We start from the raw sequence: 20,072 nt of genomic DNA, 5'->3' as shown, positions 1-20,072 counted from the left end.
ATGTTATAATTTCTAAATTCATCAATGTTGATAATTTTTCATCCAAGTACTTAAAATTGAAAAATGTTCACATCAACATAATAAAAATTTTAAATTCCTATAAAGCTCTGTTTTTTCATAGGAAACCCTGCTTTCAGTATATTCCTAAATTATATATATATATATATATATAAAACCAAACAGAAGTTTAAGGAAAGCATTCCTTTCAAAGAGAAGCTACTTTACTGATGAATTTTTTCATAGTTCCTTTCATGTCCTTATTTCGAAGGCTAAAGATAAATGGGTTCAACATTTGTGGGACTACAGTGTACATAATGCAGGCCACTGAAGTCTTCTTGGGTAAAATAGCAACTGAAGAGGTTATATAAACCCACAATCCTGAACCATAGGACAAAGAAGTCACTGACAAGTGAGAACCACAAGTGGAAAAGGCTTTACATCTTCCTTTTACTGATGATATTCTCAAAACAGAAGAAGCAATTTGGACATAAGAGAAAATAATACCAGAGATTGGGATGCCACCAAATATAAATGTTGCAAGATATATCAGAATATCATTAATAAGGGTGTCAGAGCATGCAAGCTTCATGACCTGAGAAAGTTCACAGAAGAATAAGGGGATCTCTAGATTTGTGCAGAAAGATAGTCTTAATACCATGAGACCAAGAAGTCCCATGTTCAAAACGCTAATGAGAACAGAGAAGAGAATTAGTAGAGCACATGAGTGAAAATTCATCATGACTGTATAACTCAGTGGATAACAAATAGCAACATATCGGTCATAGGCCATTGCTGCAAGAAGACAGCTTTCGAATCCAGCAAATAGCAAGACAAAGCAAAGCTGAGTAAGGCAGCCTGCATAACTGATGCTCTGATCCTGTGTTTGAGTAGTCCGTAACATATTTGGAATGACAGTTGTGGATAAGCAGATATCATTAATGGATAAATTTGAAATAAAAAAGTACATGGGTGTTTGCAAATGAGAATAAGAACATACAGCAAGGATAATAAGCAGATTTCCCAAGATGGTGACCATGTACATCAACAGGAAGATACAAAAGATCACAGGCTTCACAGTTGGATCATCTGTTAGTCCCAGAAGAAAGAAGTGAGAAACATCTGTCTGGTTTTTACCTCCCATGTCTTTGACAATCTATTTTAAATACAGAGTAAAATAAAATATAACAATAACTAAATATTGAAAAATGTTAGAATTATACATTATTTGACTGAATCATATTTATTCCAAATAAACTCTTAATATGAGAAAAATGAGAGACAGTAGCCTATATTCTAAAAGGCCATCTAGATCACTTTGTAATATGATTCATTTTGAGGAGATATGTAACTTATGTAAAAACAAGGCCTAGTATAGCAAATGGATAGCATTCAAATAGTTTATTTTGGTTTGGTTTTTCCTCCACAGAATTTCTTATTGCATCTGTTCCTGATTTAAAAACAAAAAACAATATGGTTTTGTGTATTGTCAAAAGTCTATAAAACTATATATAATATAATCTATTGCTTTTAATCAGAAGCATTTCAGGTTTTATTCAGACAAAATTATGAGCAAACATCAAATATCATGTAAACTTTCTTATAAAAATTTTGCCAAATATCAATCTGCCAGTTTAAATTTTTTGAGATTATCCTTTAATTGCATTATATTTACCTTACTTTTCTCATTTCAAATTCTCTGATATATTCCTACTTTCTCATTTTAAAATACACAGCCTTTTCTTATTAATTATTTTGCATTGTACATATAAACATATATATTACTAATATAATCATATCAGTAAATATAATGTTAATCTTATTATGCTTTCAGGAATAACCATTTGGTAGTGGTTAAAAAAATTAACGTGCTCCTTCCTGGAGATGTTTTCTCATTCTCAGCATTACCTTGTTGCTTGTAGTTCTTCATAAAGGGTTGAGACTTTTTGTTAAATGAGAATGACACATCATGTTGTGGATGAATTATTTAATTTAATTACTTTATTTACTCATGAAAATATTTGGGAAAAATTAATCTTTTCCTTGTTATAAAAATAAACAGTGACTGGAAGAATTTTGGTCAGAATGTTTATCTAAGTGAAGTGTTGAATTTTCTGACAAAATATTACTCATATATCTGGACCATACAGTGTTGTCATATTAGGCTAAGACCCCTGACTTGCTCTTACAGCTTTGGTATTTTCCTCCCAAACAAAACCTTTTGTTATAAACATATTCAAATTGCTCTAAATTGAGGTACAATAAGTAGACTGCATCTACTACCTAGACAGGCTTATGTAAAGATTAAAAAATAGAATTAGAGTTCATCTTTATTACAAGAGGCAGAGAATGAAACCCTTCTCCTTTACAAGTTAGTTTCAAAACACAATGGAGAATGTTAGCTATGAGATTCTTTGTTACCTTCTCTGTTAAGTTGTTCTCATAAGCTGAGGTGTTGCATTTTGCTCTTTTAAAAAATGGATGAAATAAAAGGATGAGCATACAGAAAATCAAACAAAAATATTAAATTAACTATAGTATTGTAAGTCTTTTGAAGACATAATTTTCTATATTGTAGGATTATATGGACCTTTTAAAGAAAATTGTTTAGATAATATGAATGATTCTGTCTGAAACAGTCCTTGATGATAAGGAAGAATAAAATTGACTTTGCTTAGATTATTTGATTAAATACCAGACTCAAAGCTCTAAATACAATACAAACAAATCTGTGCTGGGAAAACTCACCAAGAAAGTGAGAAACCCCTATGTCCTACCGTAGGACATATGGATAGAACAGCTGACTACTTTGAATTGATCAATTTATCACGTATGTATATATTTCATAGTCCCACTGTGTTACTCACAGACATGCACATTTATAAATAATATTTTAACAACTCTTGGAAAGTAACCTGTAAGAATCAGTTACAATAATTAACTTTAAAGATGGCAGTGGTTGTCGAGAATGTGCAGTGTTGTACTCAATACGCACAAAGAGGAAATCCCTTAGATTCATGCTCAGAACTTGTTATTCTTACATCACCTTCACTCAAATTTTACCATTTATTATGGCCATAGACTACCATACAAAGTTTTATTCATTAATTTGGAAAGATAAATTATCAGGTCAGAGACTATCTCTATCAAGACAATTATAAATATCAGAGATATACCCAAGACTAAAATCACCTCTCAGAATAAGAGTTATGTAGAATTATAACAATGTATCATCCTTGAAATCAATAGTTTATGACAAGAGTTTGTAATAAATATAAAGGGATCAACGTGAATTAAGCATGAATTATTTAATGAATCACATATAATCTCACTTTCTCAACCTTAACTAAGGAACTTTACATTACATGGTTAGTCTAAACAGCAGCAGGACTCAAATGTTACCTTGATATTGAAGACAGAAGGTATGTTACTGTGAAGAAAAGAGATTGAGTCATCACTTCTTTGCTAGAGAGACTCATCTCAAGGAAAATTAATATGTTTTGGTGTCCACGAGGGTCAGAGATGTTATATCAGTTTTCAAAGGCTAACACCTATAGTTTAATATCTCCAGTGGCAAAATATCCAAATGTACTCATTAGCCCATCTCTGCCAGATGAGTTCATTTCATTAAACACAAGGGATAAAGCAAAATACAGATGGTTTTCATCCTTACTCCTGGGGCATGATTATAATGTTCACTGTTATTATCATGTCTGTTTACCTTCATTTCACAGACCTTGCATACAATGTCACATCTTAATTCTTTTAACATTAATGTTATTTTTAAAGATGCACCAATATACTGATGCTCTAAACAGTTAGTGATGTACTACACAATATTTTCTGTCATCCCATAAAAATATTATGTTGGAATGGAAAATGTAACTATGAATTCTAGATTATATATACTAGAACTATACACCCTGAGCATAATTGTTCTTATTTATCTTTGCATATTGATAAGCTAAATGTGTCCAAATACTGCTGTGGGAGATATCAAAGGACATACTGTGAAACAGAAAAGTTTTCTCATTTGTACATTAGAGCTATTTGAGCTACTAAACGCTGGTCTCTAGCATGTTTTCTCTCAGGAAAGTGTATTTGGTGTACTGCAATATCCAGAGGTAAGAGGGATCAAGAGAGTACTGTTATAGATTCTATAATACTAAATGGCGTAACTCCAGTAATGATGATTTAAAATGTTACAATTTTAGTCCCTTTGAAAATAATTCATTTCTCACCATAATTACTTAGCGACAACACTTATACTCCCAGGATAAAAGGTCCTCACAAAAATGCAAAATACATTTCCTAATATTATTGGGTCTCATGGTATTAAGAAAAACATAAAATAAGAGAAAATGCTAAAACATTTGACCAAGAGGATATAATCATAGAAAATTTCTTAGTAAGTAAAGATGTGTATATGAAGGCAAAATAATTATGTGAGTTCTGATTCAGTTACTTAAAGAATGTAAGCTGTAAGAATTATTTATATATATATATATGTATATATATATACATATATATATATTATTAATAGTTCTAAGTATAGTGAAAAATAATAACATGAAGTGACTAAAATGGTTTTCTAATCAAAGTTTATTCAGAAATGTCTGGTTGTTAAAATATTATGTAAGAGTTAAAACCAAGTAACTGTAGCTGATATTCTATGTGTTAAATAACTACAGTTGAAATCGCACACTGATGCAATTAGAGAATAGCATGTGATTTAGTAATAACAAGTCTCAGTAGTTTTTTATGAGTCATAAGTTATTGATACTGAGACCAGGATTATCTGATCTTTATAATTCCTCTTACAATAGCCTATTGAATGATGAGTTAAAATTATGCACCACATACCTAAAAGTAATTGTTTTGTTTGATGTTAGTGTACATATCTGTACTTGTATGCATGTGTATGCATATGCATGTGCATGTTCACATGTGTGTATGTGTGTGTGTGTGTGTGTGTGTGTGTGTGTGTGTGTGTGTGAGTGTGTGTGTGTTTATAGGTTCACATATGTTTAGACTCATGAGGAGGACAGAGGTCAATCCTGTGATGCACTCTTGGATCCTTAGATACCATTCACCATATGTTTTGAGACAAGATGACTAGGATAGGCTATGTTGGCTATAGAGTTCTAGAGATCATCCTTTTCCTGACTCCTCATTGCAGGGATTCAAAGCAAAGACACAAAATATTGAATTCTTATTTTGTTTTGTAAGTGGGGTCTTTAGCTCTACTCTATACTTGCAAATCAAGCACTTTCCTTTATTATTATTAATTATTTTTGTTATTATTGATATTATTACTTTTATTTTTTTACAATCCAGCCATTGACTCCCTTCTTTTCCCCTCTCCCACAATGACTGATCCCATTCCTCTCCCACCACCACCACCACCACCAGTCCTACCCTCACCCTGGGTCCTCAAGTCTCTCAAGGGTTAGGCACATCTTCTCACCCTGAGGCCAGACCTATCAGTCCTCTGCTATATATGTGTCTGGGGTCTCAGACCACCTCATGCTGCCTAGTTAGTGGCTTAGAGTCTAAGAAATCTCAGATGTCTGGGGTAGTTGAGACTGCTGGATGTCCTATGGGGTTTCCCTCCTCCTGGGCTCCTTCCAGATTTTCCCCAATTCAACCATAGGGGAATGGTTCCCAGACTTCAGTCCAATCGTTGGGTTAAATGTTTACATCTCTCTCAGTCACCTGCTTTTTTAATTTCTCAGAAGACCACCATACGAAACTACTGTCTTTAAGCACACCATAGTGTCAGTAATAGTGTAAGACCTTGGAGACTTTACTTGAGACAGATTCCAAGTTGGAGTGGTCACCGAACGAACTTTCCCTTAGTCTCCTCTCCATTTTTATCCCTGCGGTTCTTTTAGACAGGAACAGTTCTGAGTTCCCTCTCCCCACTGTAACTAAGGACTGGCTTCAGTACAATCAGTTCTATAAAGAAGTTTGGGGGTTTAAACACTTGCTAAACATGGCAGAATTAGACAAACGACGAAGGTAGGTTTGAATTCTAATGGACAGAGTATTGAGAAACTCTATTACCTAGTCATTTTGAAATAACATATTGGAGGATGTGTAAGATATTCAGTATCTACATTGCTTTTAACTGATTGTAAAAACCTAACACTCAAACCAATAAGACAATCACTGGAAAGGAATATGAATGAGAATATTCCTAATTCCTAAATCAGGAATACAGATGCTCATTAGAGGGGTCACAATGTAACTTATTGGCAATACAACATAGAAAAAGGAGTAGTAACTGCAAAGCACCAGTGGTCCACAACAGAACCACGACAATATAATAATGGGAACCATGAGAGGAGATACTTTCAGATTAAATGGCTTTATATATTCATTTTACTAATCAGGTCCTCAAAATAAAGGAGGCAATTTGAATAGACAAGAAAAATATATCACAGGGAAAAACTTCAGAAACCATCATAACAACTAAATATATCAGGATGATATTGATGAAAGTCTTAGAATATGCAAGCTTGATGTTTGCAAAACTTCACACTAAAATGTGGATTCTGGGATGAGCTGAAGAATAGCAGGGGTGCCATCAGACTGTGGACTATGAAATGCCACTAGTAATGAGAAAGGAAAGTAGAAATAGGAAACAGAAGAAAATGTTCATTTGACAAGTGTGCAGTGGGTGACAAGTGACCACATAGATTGTAGGCCATCATTGCAAGGAGATAGTTTTATTTGTTGTCTCATAACCATGCAGGACTGAGTGAGACATTCAGTGCAAACAAACAAACAAATATCTTGTGGATAATATCACTAGTCTCATTTATTCATGGTTGTTGTGCTTATAAAATTATAAGCATAAATTGGAGAAGACAAGGTGTGGGTGTTTGGAGATGGGGTCACAGCTGACATCCACAGTAATGAAAAGATTGCTCAAATTCAGGACCAGATACATGGACAGGAAATCAGTAAGGCTAACTGTCTGTAGTACTAGATCAGTGTTAATCTGAGAAAAAAATGAATTCTGTAACACCTTTGAACTCAGTTTCATGTAATTGACAAATCATATTGAAGTAAAGTAGGAATATAACATTAAATGGATAGTTTCTATATAAATCAATGTTTTCCCAATAATGATCACAATGAAACATTCAAACCTGACTCAAATATAGGCCAGATATGTCTGTATTAGGTGCTATTCTCAGGCAGGTTCATCAGTCCCAAAGAACAGAGCAGAAGAATTCACATGTCTCAGCTAAGAGAAGTGAATATTTGTGTGTGTGTGGGGGGGGGGGAGAGATAATAGTTCTTACACAAGGAGTAATAATATAGAAATCATAAATGGAGACTATGTCCAAGTATGGCCAAAGCTGAGCACCAGGGCAGGCACTTGGGTTGGCTGGTCATAACAAAACAGCAAGTTGAATCTCCTGACAAAAATGAGAAAATTAAGCTTTTGGCACCATTCCTTTGAATGGAGTTTTCTCAGGATGGACAGGAGTTGCTGAAGAAGTGCTGATGAAGTTAATCAGCTGTGCAGGGGTGTCAGAAACCATACCATGAGAAAGCGAGCCCTTCACAATCTCCCACCCTGACAGGCCAAATGGCTTCGTGCTAGGAGCCTGTTGTCACTCCCTCCTCCCTGTTCCCTTCCTGGCACCTGAGGCTGTAAAAGCTGAATTATAGTCCCCTCTTCCCTATATCTTCCTGACTCCCATGACTTCCAAGGACATGAGTTATGCCTGAGCCCGGCCTGACACCCCAAGGCTGTTAAGGAGGATCTATGTTCCAGAGATAAGATGCAGAGTGCCTGCTGCCTAGAGCCTGACTTCGGCCCTCATGTCAGCAGATGCCTACTTCTTTTTTCTTTGTTAAATTCCCTCTCAACCCCTCCCTATTCCCCTTGATGTATGCTTTAAAACCAGGCACCTGAGCCTAATAAATGGAGACCTTGATAGGCACCCTTCTTGGTCTCCACTTCTCCTTCCCTTCCTCTCATTTCCTTCCAGGTTTACTTGGTCTTCAGCTCTTCTTTCTCTCCCATCCCATTTTCTCCCAGGTTTGCGGCCCCCCTCGCACCCACGAATAACTGAATCCTGTGTGATGGGCTAAGTGGCGCCCTACATGAGGGCGAGGTTCGGATCTTATTTCCTTCCAGTGGAGGTTCCAGAGAAGTTCATTGTGACCCCAAGAATTTAGAAGTAATGAAGGACCGCTTCCTCCACTCACGGAAGAAAGAGAAGTCATTGGTGAGTTGAATCATCTCCACTTCAGGAAATAGGAAATAAGCTATCTAAAGAGGCAGCCTTCGTTAAAGGCTTAAAGATAGCAATCAGGGAAAGAGGAGTTAGAAAATTATTATTATTTCCATAGACCAGGTATGTCCATGATTTATTATAGATGAAGCAGAGATACACTGTAAAAATGGCGAAAGGTAGGTAGAGATTTAAATAATAAGCTAGCTAATGAGGGTCCCGATGTGGTCCCTGCAACTGTCTTTTCTTATTGAGGAGTAACTATCAGAAGCTGCCACTGTGCCTCCTATCTCTTCTCTGGCAAAATTCCCAGAAGAAGGAGATAAAGAAATAGAGTCTGAACATGAGAGAGAGAAAATAAGTTTCAGAAAAGCAGTTATCCCCTGTTTGGGACCTTTTAGCAAAAAAGAGGGAAAATGAAAATAAGCTATTTCAGAGCTCTCCTAGGGACAGAAGGAAACTGGGAGACGTCCCGCTTCCTCTCTGACTCCTATGGAGATATTCTTAGTTCTGGTTAGGATATATGGGTCCCTTTGAGAAATCAAGTTCTATTCCCTGTCTGTCTATTGTCTGTTTTTGGTGCATCAAATTGTCCATATGTCTGTCTGTTTGTTTTGTTTTGTTGTTTGAACAATTGTTGTTCTGTGTTTCATGTTGAAAAATATAAATGGATAAAACTTTATCTGCTGGCTGTCCATCCTTTGATTTAGTTTAACTTGTTTAAAAGGCAGTCTCAATTTGCACAGCAGAAACTGATACTGCACTGTGGCTGGGAGTCAAGTACAGCTGGAAAAGTCCTGCTGGGAGCTGATTGCAAAGGGAGCTCTTAAAGGGGCAGGCAGCCTTTTGCTTGTAACGGAAAGTTAGCTTAAAATTGGTAACTCAGGGTTGGAGTCATGAACCCAAGAAAACAGGTGTTTAAAGATACTTCAAAATAGAGATAATCTTTGGGCCAGGACTCTGGCAGAGTGGTCAGATTGAGAAAAGTTTGCATTTGGGTTGAGGCTGAGCTCGGAGGGAAGCGGCCTCAGTGACGCTTGTGTGGCACTTCTTTTGTTTCACAAACCGTGACTAGGGAAACCTGGGACTTCAGCTCTCCCTCCCTTCCTTTTAGCTAAAAGAACCTTGTTGCAGACCTACCCAGATGCTGTTGTAATACATTTTAAATTCAAAGTTTACAAAAGGTCAATCAGGCTGTGGAATTTATCAAGACATTGTGATTTGACTTGACTACTTTATATAAAGTTATAGTGTACAGAGTTTGCTTATATGTATAAGTGTCTGTTCCTTGTTTCAAACAGCCATTAATTTGGTTATTACAGAATATTGATGTTTGATCTATTGCATACCATCATTTTAAATAAAATTGATAATCATTATCCTAAAGATAAGTTAAAAAATGTTTTTATGAATGCCTCTATATATTTTATAAATTCATTCATGCATGCATCCCATTTACTGTGTTTAAAAAACAGTCCTTCTATGGGAGAAAAGTATATGTGAATTGGATCTCACACTTATTCTTTTGAGTTTCCTCCTGTTTCAGCACAGATAATTAAATTGTGTGCTGTAGATGGTGTTTTAAAATGTTGAACAATCAAACTTTAAGTTGTATATTAATAGTCAATATTATATCTCAGAGCTTACAATTGCTTAAAATTGTTCATCCATCAGATGATATTATTTCTCAAGCTTGCAATTGCTTATACAACTTATAAGAAAAAATATGGTTCCTTTAAGAAGACTGATTTTGGAAAGTTAAGAAATTGTCCTAGGTTGCCTAGAAAAGACTCCCAGGATTTGCTTTTGTGTTATAGGGGTTTACATGAAGCTTTAACTGATAAAGATTACAGATAGCTCCTGAAAAGATACAAACTCAGGATCCTTATAATTATTTGGGTTTTAGACTTACTAATCAAGCTGTTTTCCCCTAGAAGATAGTTATTCGCAGAGACAACTTAAAGACTTTCTTTTTATTTCTGATTAATAAATATATAAATTATACACATGTGACTATAATAACTTTTAAAACATTCTAGTTACAACCGTTCTTCAAGAGAAACAATTGAAAGTGTAATTAGTCACTGTCCATATTATATTAAAACTGACTATAACAGTCAAGTATTTAAGATGTTTTGTCAACAATTTAATAATTCTCAAAAAACAAGGCATTATAGAACTTTAAAAACTCTATCTACTTAAAAACAAAAAAGGGGAGAAATTATACCCTCGTGCACATTATTTAAATCATACTTTTCTTTTTTAGAATTTTGAAATTTGTATGTCAAAGAATTTATTAAATGCCTCATAGTATCCTAAAACTAGACATAATCATGTCTAGGTGAGATGAAAAGGAACCACTTATTGACACATGGCATGGGCCTGAACAGAAAGTTAATATGGGGAAAAGGGGGCAGTGTTTCTGTTTTTTCCACAGGAAAAATACAGGAAAACACTTCCAAACAGGTAGAAGTCCTTAAAGAACAAACACTAAAATCCCTTAAAGAACAACAGGAAAACACAACTAAACAGGTGATGGAAATGAACAAAACCAAACAAGACCTAAAAAAAGAAGTAGAAACAATAAAGAAAACCCAAACTAAGACAACTCTAGAGATAGAAACCCTAAGAAAGAAATCAGGAATCATAGATGTGAGCATCAGGAACAGAATACAAGAGATGGAAGAGAGAATCACAGGTGCAGAAGATTCCATAGAGAACATCGGCACAACAATCAAAGAGAATGAAAAATGCAAAAACATCCTAACTCAAAACATCCAGGAAACCCAGGACAAAATGAGAAGATCAAACCTACAGATAATAGGAGCATATGAGAATGAAGATTTTCAACTTGAAGAGCCAGCAAATATCTTCAACAAAATTAAAGAAGAAAACTTTCCAAACTTAAAGAAAGAGATGCCCATGAACATACAAGAAGCCTACAGAACTCCAAATAGACTGGACTAGAAAAGAAATTCCTCCCGACACATAATAATCAGAAAAACAAATGCACTAAATAAAGACAGAATATTAAAAGCACTAAGGGAAAAAGGTCAAGTAACATATAAAGGCAGTCTGATTAAAGTTACACTAGGCTTCTCACTAGAGACTATGAAAGCCAGAAGATCCTGGACAGATGTTATGCAGATCCTAAGAGAAGACAAATACCAGCCCAGGCTACTATACCCAGCAAAACTCTCAATTACCATAGATGTAGAAACCAAAGTATTCCATGATAAAACAAAATTCACACAATATCTTTCCACGAATCAGCCTTGAAAGGATAATAAAAGGAAAACACCAACACAAGCATGGAAACTAGACCCTAGAGAAAGCAAGAAAGTAATCCTTCAACAAGCCTAAAAGAAGACAGCCGCAAGAACAGAATCCCAACTTTAACAACAAAAATAACAGGAAGCAACAATTACTTTTCTTTAATTTCTCTTAACATCAACAGACTCAATTCCCCAATAAAAAAACATAGACTAATAGACTGGCTACATAAACAGGACCCACCACTTTGCTGCTTACAGGAAACCCAACTCAGGGAAAAAGACAAACACTACCTCAGAGTGAAAATTGGGAAAACAATTTTTCAAGCAAATGATCCGAAGAAACAAGCTGGAGTAGCCATTCTAATATCGAATAAAATTGACATCCAACACAAAGTTATCAAAAAAGAGAAGGAGGGAAGCACTTCATACTCATCAAAGATAAAAATCTACCAAGATGAACTCTCAATTATGAATATCTATGCTCCAAATACAAGGGCAGCCAAATTTATTAAGGAAACTTTAGTAAAGCTTAAAGCACACATTGCACCTCACACAATAATAGTGGAAGGCTTCAACACCCCACTCTCACCAATGGACAGATCCTAGAAACAGAAACTAAACAGAGACACATGGACACTAACAGAAGTAATAAAACAAATGGACTTATTAGATAAGAACATTTTATCCTAAAAAAAGGGTATACCTTCTTCTCAGCACCACGTGGTACCTTCTCCAAAACTGACCCTATAATCAATCACAAAACAGGACTCCACAGATACTAAAATATTGAAATTATCCCATGCATCCTATTTTATCACCACAGATTAAGGCTGATCTTCAATAACAACATAAAAAATAGAAAGCCAACGTTGATGTGGAAGCTGAACAACATTCTATTCAACAATAACTTGGTCAAGGAAGAAATAAAGAAAGAAATTAAAGACTTTGTAGAGTTGAATGAAAATGAAATCACAACATACCCAAATTTATGAGACACAATGAAAGCAGTCCTTAGAGGAAAACTCATAGCTCTGAGTGTGACTAGAGAGAGCACACACTAGCTGCTTGACAGCACACCAAAAAGATCTAGAACAAAAGGAAGCAGATTCACCCAAAAGGAGTAGATGGCAGGAAATAAACTCAGGGATGAAATCAACAAAGTAGAAACAAAAAGAACTATACAAAGAATCTACCAAACCAGGATCTGTTGTTTTGTGTTTTTTGTTTTGTTTTGTTTTGTTTTGTTTTGTTTGTTTGTTTGTTTTTTGAGAAAATCAACAAGATAGATAAACCCTTATCCAGAATAATGACAGGGCACAGGGACAGTATCCTAATTAACAAAATCAGAAATAAAAAAGGAGACCTAACAACAGAACCTAAGGAAATCCAAAACATCATCATGTCCTACTACAACAGCCTATACTCAACAAAACTAGAAAACATGGATGAAATGGAAGACTTCCTAGAGAGATACCAGGTACCAAAGTTAAATCAGGATCAGATTAACAATCTAAACAGTCCCATTTCCCCTAAAGAAATAGAAGCAGTCATCAATTGTCTCCCAATCAAAAAAAGCCCAGGACCAGATGGGTTTAGTGTACAGTTCTATCAGACCTTCAAAGAAGACTTAATTACAACTCTCCTCAAACTATTCCACAAAAGAGAAACAGAAGGTACTCTGTACCCAATTCATTCCATGAAGCCACAATTACTCTGATACCTAAACCACACAAAGATCCAACAAAGAAAGAGAAGTTCAGACCAGTTTCCCTTATGAATATTGATGCAAAAATACTCAATAAGATACTCACAAACCGAATCCAAGAACACATCCATCATGACAAAGTAAACTTCATTCCAGGTATGCAGGGATAGTTTTATATACAGAAATACCTCCTTAAAAGTAATCCACTATATAAACAAACTCAAAGACATCTCGTTAAATGCTGAGAAATCATTTGAAACAATCCAACACCCATTCATGATAAAAGTCTCAGAAAGATCAGAAATTCAAGGCCCACACCTAGACATAAATAAAGCAAAATATAGAAAGCCAGTAGCTAAAATCAAACTAAATGGAGAGAAACTCAAAGCAATCCCACAAAAATCAGGGACTGGAGAAGACTGCCCACTTTATCCCCACCTAATCAACATAGTACTTGAAGTCCTAGCCAGAGCAATTCGACAACAAAAGGAGGTCAAGGGGATACAAATTCAAAAGGAAGAAGTTAAAATATCACTATTTGCAGGTGATATGGTAGTATATATAAGTGACCCAAAATTTCCACCAGAGAACTGCTAGACCTGATAAACAGCTTCAGTGCAGTAGCTGGATATAAAATTAGCTCAAACATATCAATGGCCTTTCTTTACACAAAGGATAAATGGGCTAAGAAAAAAAATTAGGGAAATTGTATTACTTAGAGCAGGATTACTCTCAACTTTAGAAGGGCCAGACAGTTTGCTTTTATTAATTATTTTATTTAGTTACATTTCAAATGTTGTTTCCTTTCCATTCCCCCTCCCCAGCTATGAGCACCCTACTGCATCTCTCCTCTCCTTTGCCTCTAAGTAGGCTGTAGTTGTAAGCTGCCCGTGGCCTACATGAACCGGGTATTCCTGGAAGGCCGGCTGGGGCTGAAAGAGAGACTAGATGGCAAGAGAAATAATGAAGCCAAGACAAATTTTCTCTGAACAAGGCCTGAGAGTTTACTAAAAGACTGTGCTTAAAAGGGGGAAGGCCCACCCCCCACCCCCACCAGTCCATCCTTGGTGCCTGTCACCAGCCCAAAGACACTGCACGACATAGATTGTCTCAAAGGTGTCTCAGCAGGCAGCAGGATCTGGGAGAAGAGCAGGGCAGTTGACACTTTAAAAGAAGCCAGCCAAGTCAGAAAGCTGCACTGCAAGTGGCCCCACCTCAGTGGCAACAAGGTCTGCACAAGCTCGCTTCAGGTTTGGGGAGGCTACAATTATCCCCTGATTGTATAATAAAAATAGCTGGACTGAGACATAAAATTTATTTATGCTCCATAGTCCTTCCTGGGAGTTATGGTGGCTGGTGGCCACGCCTAGCTTGGGAAATCTCAGATTTTCCAGAATTATTCTTATCTGTCAAGGAGCATACATGCTTTGTCTTTGTCTTTGTTTATTTTACACAAACATGGCTCTGTAGTGTTTTATTAATGAACCACGGCCTCTTGGCATGTACCTCTGTCTTAGATTGATACAGTTCCAAAATCTGGTTGCCCGTCATTGGCTGACCAGCCCTCATAGCACACCTTATTCCCAAATCAGACCAAAGGCACAATATATACTTAATATGCTTCTTCATATTGATGAATTTCTGCCACCTGCACTTGCTGGAACGAGGCGAGGCGGCAAGCTTGCTGAAATCAGGATGTAAGGAGAGACTGGCCTGCTTGAAGAACAAAGTTGAGATAGTTGAAAATCAACAGGATAAAAGCTTCTTTGGGGAAGTTCAAGTACTTTATTCAGTTGCAAATTAGCAACTATCAAGCTCAAACTCTGACCTCCCAGTGTGGGCGAGGTGACTTTGAGAATTAGCAGAAAAGCTGAAAATTCTTTGAGAGTGGAGGCTGTACTCCAAATTAACTTTTTTGGCTAAAAGGGATTTTTAGCCATCAACGAGGTTAGAGTCATACTTACTAGAAGATTCATGATCTGTGTCCACTTGATGAACCAGTCTTTCAGGCAACCATCGCGCTCCATCTTCTTTTTGTGAAAAAACACAGACAGAACCTCTTCCCCAGATTAAAACGGGGTCTGGACTATTCCACACATTAGTTACTGGGTCCCGCCATTTAACCATGGCATAAGAACTGGAAGTAACTGGATGTCAATGGCGAGCCACTGCAGACTGACCTTTAACATCAATTTGCAAAAAAATTTAAAATGAATACAACGAAAGCAAGATGTGCTTTTGGTGACTTTGGGGGGGGGGGTATAACTGCCCCTGTTTTGTTTTTAAAAGCCAATTTTTCAGAGTGTAATGAGCACGTTCAATAATTCCTTGTCCCCTGGGGTTATAAGGAATTCTAGTTTTATGTTTGATACTTAATGCCGTACAAAATGAAGCAAAATTGTTGCCAGTATAGGATGGCCCATTATCTGTCTTAATGAGTTTAGGGAATCCCATAGCATTAAAGGCTTGTAAACAATGATCAATTGCATTTCTTGAGGCCTCTCCCATATGTAGAGAAGCAAAAAGAAATCACTTGAAAAGGTATTAGTAGTCACATGTGCATAATTTATTTATTAATCAGAAATAAGAGTATCCATTTGCAGCAATTGATTAAGTATAAGTTCTCAAGAATTAACACCATTATGTGGAAACAGGTAGAATCTGAGAGCAGTAAGAACTTTTTTTTTTCAATTTAACATGCACATTCTCTAAAAATACCAAAATATTATCTTAAGCCATTACTGTTTTGATTATATAAAGAACGAGATTATATGGCCAATTATTTTTGTGTAAGGCCTGTAATCTGCCTGTAAATCTAACATGGCATTGCCTTAAGGTCTTGTCCAGGCAATCTAGGACAAATTCTCAAATGTCCAAAAACAGTCTTCTAAAAAGAACAGCATTTTTTCTTATGAGTTGTATATGCATAAACCATTGCAAATTTGAGAATTTATAGTATCTGAGGGATGAACAATTTTAAGTAATTGTAAGCTCTGCAATATAATATTGACTATTAATATACAAATTAAGGTTTGATTATTCAACATTTTAAAACACCATCTACACCACACAATTTAATTATCAGTGCTGAAGCAGGAGGAAACTCAAAAGAATAAGCATGAGATCCAATTCACATACACTTTACTCCCATATAAGGGCTGTTTTTGAACACAGTAAATGGGATGCATGCATGCATGAATTTATAGAAGGTACAAAAGCATGCATAAAAACAATTTTTAACTTATCTTTAGGATAGTTACTATCAATTTCATTTAAAATGATGGTATGCAATAGGCCAAATATCAATATTCTGCAATAACCAATTTAATTGCTGTTTGGAACAAGGAAGAGACACTTTGTCAGGTTTTTAAGACACACTTTTTTGTTACAGGTTTTCTAAAATATATGAATTTATCTTACAACTCTTAATTAGCACCACAGCAGCCTTAATAGGATGTTAAAACTTTACTTTGAGGTGAAGAACGATGATTTTACATTAATGTTTTCTCTTGCCAAAGAATTGCTGTGGGCACATTTAATAACCATAACTAAAATAAGCAGGTAATATTTAATTACCATTGATTATAATTGATTACAATTATAAAAACTTCCTTTATTTTCTGGAAAGCCTTTTGTTTTTTACTAGTTAATTTGTGTCTTTCAAGATAACATCCAGCAGAGGCTTAAGTCACTTTAAGATGTTAAGGTGAGGTATTAGCCAATTAACATCTCCTGGAAGCTTTTGAAAATAAAATTTTGAAGCAAATCAATTTTTGTTCTTAGATTTTCTGTACCACAATTTACTAGTATAACTAAAACCCCAAATATTAAAAAGATATTGCCTCTAAATCTTATGGAGCAACAACTACTCCCCCAGAATTTTAAAGCTCATTTTGTGAGAGCAAAGATTTGAAGTAAACTTCCCTTGAGAGGCATTAGCTAATAAAATACTTTCTAGTTAGGAAACAATATACACTAAAAGATTCAAACTTGTGGGGAGCCGCCCTCACATTCGCCATTGCAAGATGGCGCTGACATCCTGTGTTCTAAGTGGTAAACAAATAATCTGCGCATGTGCCAAGGGTAGTTCTCCACTCCACTGCCTTCCCCGTGACGACAACTCGGCCGATGGGCTGCAGCCAATCAGGGAGTGACACGTCCTAGGCGGAGGATAATTCTCCTGAAAAAGGGACAGGGTTTCGCCATTCTCTCTTGCTCTCTTGCGCTCTGGCTCCTAAAGATGTAAGCAATAGAGCGCTTGGTCTTGCTCTCTTGCTCTTGCTCTTGCTCTCTTGCTCTCTGGCTCCTGAAGATGTAAGCAATAAAGCTTTGCCGCAGAAGATTCCAGTTTGTTGCGTCTTTCCTGGCCGGTCGCGCGAACGCGTGTAAGAGTTGGTGCTGAGACCCAGGACGAGAAGACCTGGGAAGAGAAATCCCAGGACGAGAAAACCCGGGACGGAAATTACCACCACCGGCGCAAGGAAGATCCCTCATTCCGGAACCAGAACTGCGGGTCATGGTCATAAAGGTTCCCGTAAAAGAGACTGTTGAGAAGGATCCGGCCTGGATTCAGAACTCTTCAGCTGGGGAATTGTGGTAATGAAGTGTTCCTGTAAAACAGACTGTTGAGAAGGATTCAACTGTGTGAATTCAGAACTCTTCAGCTGGGGAACAGGGTACCCATAAGTATAGCTTTACAAGGTAAGTCTGGTCTTGAACTTTCTAACGAAATTCAAGACAGTCTATCAGAAATAAAGTGGGAAATAGCTTTACAAGGTAAGTCTGGTCTTGAACTTTCTAATGAAATTCAAGACAGTCTATCAGAAGTAAAGTGGGAAATAGCTTTACAAGGTATGTTTGGCCTTGAACTTTCTCTAGTGTTAGGAGCCTTTTTGTTCCTTTTCACATGTTATCAAGTGGTTAAGGCAGGGCTGAAAATTCTGGATGAAATTCAGGGCAATCTATCAGAAGTAAAGCAGGGAGAGAGAGTAGGAGCAAAGAGGAAATATGGTGCACAAAATAAGTATACAGGCCTTTCCAAGGGTCTTGAACCCGAGGAAAAGTTTAGGTCAGGTAAGAATACCTGGGGAGAGATTAGAAGGAAGGAAAAGAAAAAAGAAAAGAAAAAAGATCAATCAGCGGAGGTTTCTAGGAGAAGGAGCCTATACTCATCACTAGATGAGCTCAAGGAGCCAGCTCTTAGTAGCTCTGAATCAGATGAAGAATTCTCCTCTGAAGAAACAGACTTGGAGGAGGAAGCAGCTCGTTATGAGAGAAAAAAGTACCAGCCAGATAAAATGCTAGCTAATCAGTTAAGGAAAAAGCCAAAAGCGGCTGGCGAAGGCCAGTGTGCTGCTCGGCCTCCGGGCAGTCGGCTTCAAGGTCATAGTGCACTTCCGCCCTATGCGGAGCCCCCGCCCTGCGTAAGGCGTCAGCCCTGCGCAGAGAGGCAATGGACAGAGAGGCAATGTGCAGACTCGTTCATTCCTAGAGAGGAACAAAGGAAAATGCAACAGGCATTTCCAGTGTTTGAAGGAGCCGAGGGTGGGCGTGTCCATGCTCCGGTAGAATATGTGCAGATTAAAGAGCTTGCCGAGTCGGTCCGTAAATATGGAACCAATGCTAATTTTACCTTGGTGCAGTTAGACAGGCTTGCCGGCATGGCACTAACTCCTGCCGACTGGCAAATGATTGCAAAAGCCGCTCTCCCTAGTATGGGCAAATATATGGAATGGAGAGCTCTATGGCAAGAGGCTGCACAAGCGCAGGCCCGAGCAAACGCTGCTGCTTTGACTCCAGAGCAGAGAGATTGGACTTTTGACTTGTTAACGGGTCAGGGAGCTTATACTGCTGATCAAACAAACTACCACTGGGGAGCTTATGCCCAAATTTCCTCCACGGCTATTAGGGCCTGGAAGGCGCTCTCCCGAGCAGGTGAGGCCACTGGACAACTAACAAAGATCGTCCAGAGACCTCAGGAGTCATTCTCAGATTTTGTGGCCAGAATGACAGAGGCAGCAGAGCGTATTTTTGGAGATTCAGAGCAAGCCGCACCTCTGGTAGAACAGCTCATTTATGAGCAAGCCACACAGGAGTGCCGAGCAGCCATAGCCCCAAGAAAGAACAAAGGTTTACAAGACTGGCTCAGGGTTTGTCGGGAGCTCGGGGGACCTCTCACCAATGTAGGCTTAGCGGCCGCCATCCTCCAATCCCAAAAATGCTCCATGGGCAGAAATTAATCAATGCATAGATCTTGTCCAAAAACAACTAGATGTATTATGGCAAATAGCTCAGCTGGGATGTGAACAAAAGTTTCCGGGATTGTGCGTTACTTCCATTCAGTATGAGAAATTTACTAGGGCAGCTAATTTGTCAAAAAGTCTTTCTCAGTATATGTTACAGAATTGGACGGCTGAATTTGAACAGACCCTTCGGGAATTGAGACTTGCCATCATTCAGGTCAACTCCACACGCGCTTGGACCTGTCCCTGACCAAAGGATTACCCAATTGGATCTCCTCAGCATTTTCCTTCTTTAAAGAATGGGTGGGATTGATATTATTTGGAGATACACTTTGCTGTGGATTAGTGTTGCTTCTTTGGTTGGTCTGTAAGCTTAAGGCCCAAACTAGGAGAGACAAGGTGGTTATTGCCCAGGCGCTTGCAGCTCTAGAACATGGTGCTTCCCCTGATATATCTATGCTTAAGCAATAGGTCGCTGGCCATTCAGCTCTTGTACCCCACGAGGCTAGTCTCATTGCACGGGATAGAGTGAGTGCGCTTCAGCAGCCCGAGAGAGTTGCACGGCTAAGCACTGCAGTAGAAGGGCTCTGCGGCATAT

At 37.4% G+C, this 20,072-nt stretch overlaps 1 protein-coding gene across 1 annotated transcript; it reads right to left on the bottom strand.

Annotated features, from left to right (window-relative positions):
- Positions 1–205: 205 nt before the first annotated feature.
- Positions 206–1,141, bottom strand: Olfr835 (olfactory receptor 835). Its single transcript, NM_001012266.1, has one exon. It carries the CDS (start codon positions 1,139–1,141, stop codon positions 206–208), a length of 936 nt encoding a protein of 311 aa, NP_001012266.1.
- Positions 1,142–20,072: the final 18,931 nt, after the last annotated feature.

Source organism: Mus musculus, chromosome 9 (genome assembly GCF_000001635.26).
Source record: "Mus musculus strain C57BL/6J chromosome 9, GRCm38.p6 C57BL/6J".
NCBI classification, from domain to species: domain Eukaryota; kingdom Metazoa; phylum Chordata; class Mammalia; order Rodentia; family Muridae; genus Mus; species Mus musculus.
Note: the sequence above shows the minus strand (reverse complement) of the source record. Positions and strands in the feature narration are given on the sequence as shown.

Bases quoted from the DNA above. Each gene is read 5' to 3' on its own strand.
- Olfr835 (NM_001012266.1), bottom strand. From the start codon at position 1,141: ATGGGAGGTAAAAACCAGACAGATGTTTCTCACTTCTTTCTTCTGGGA.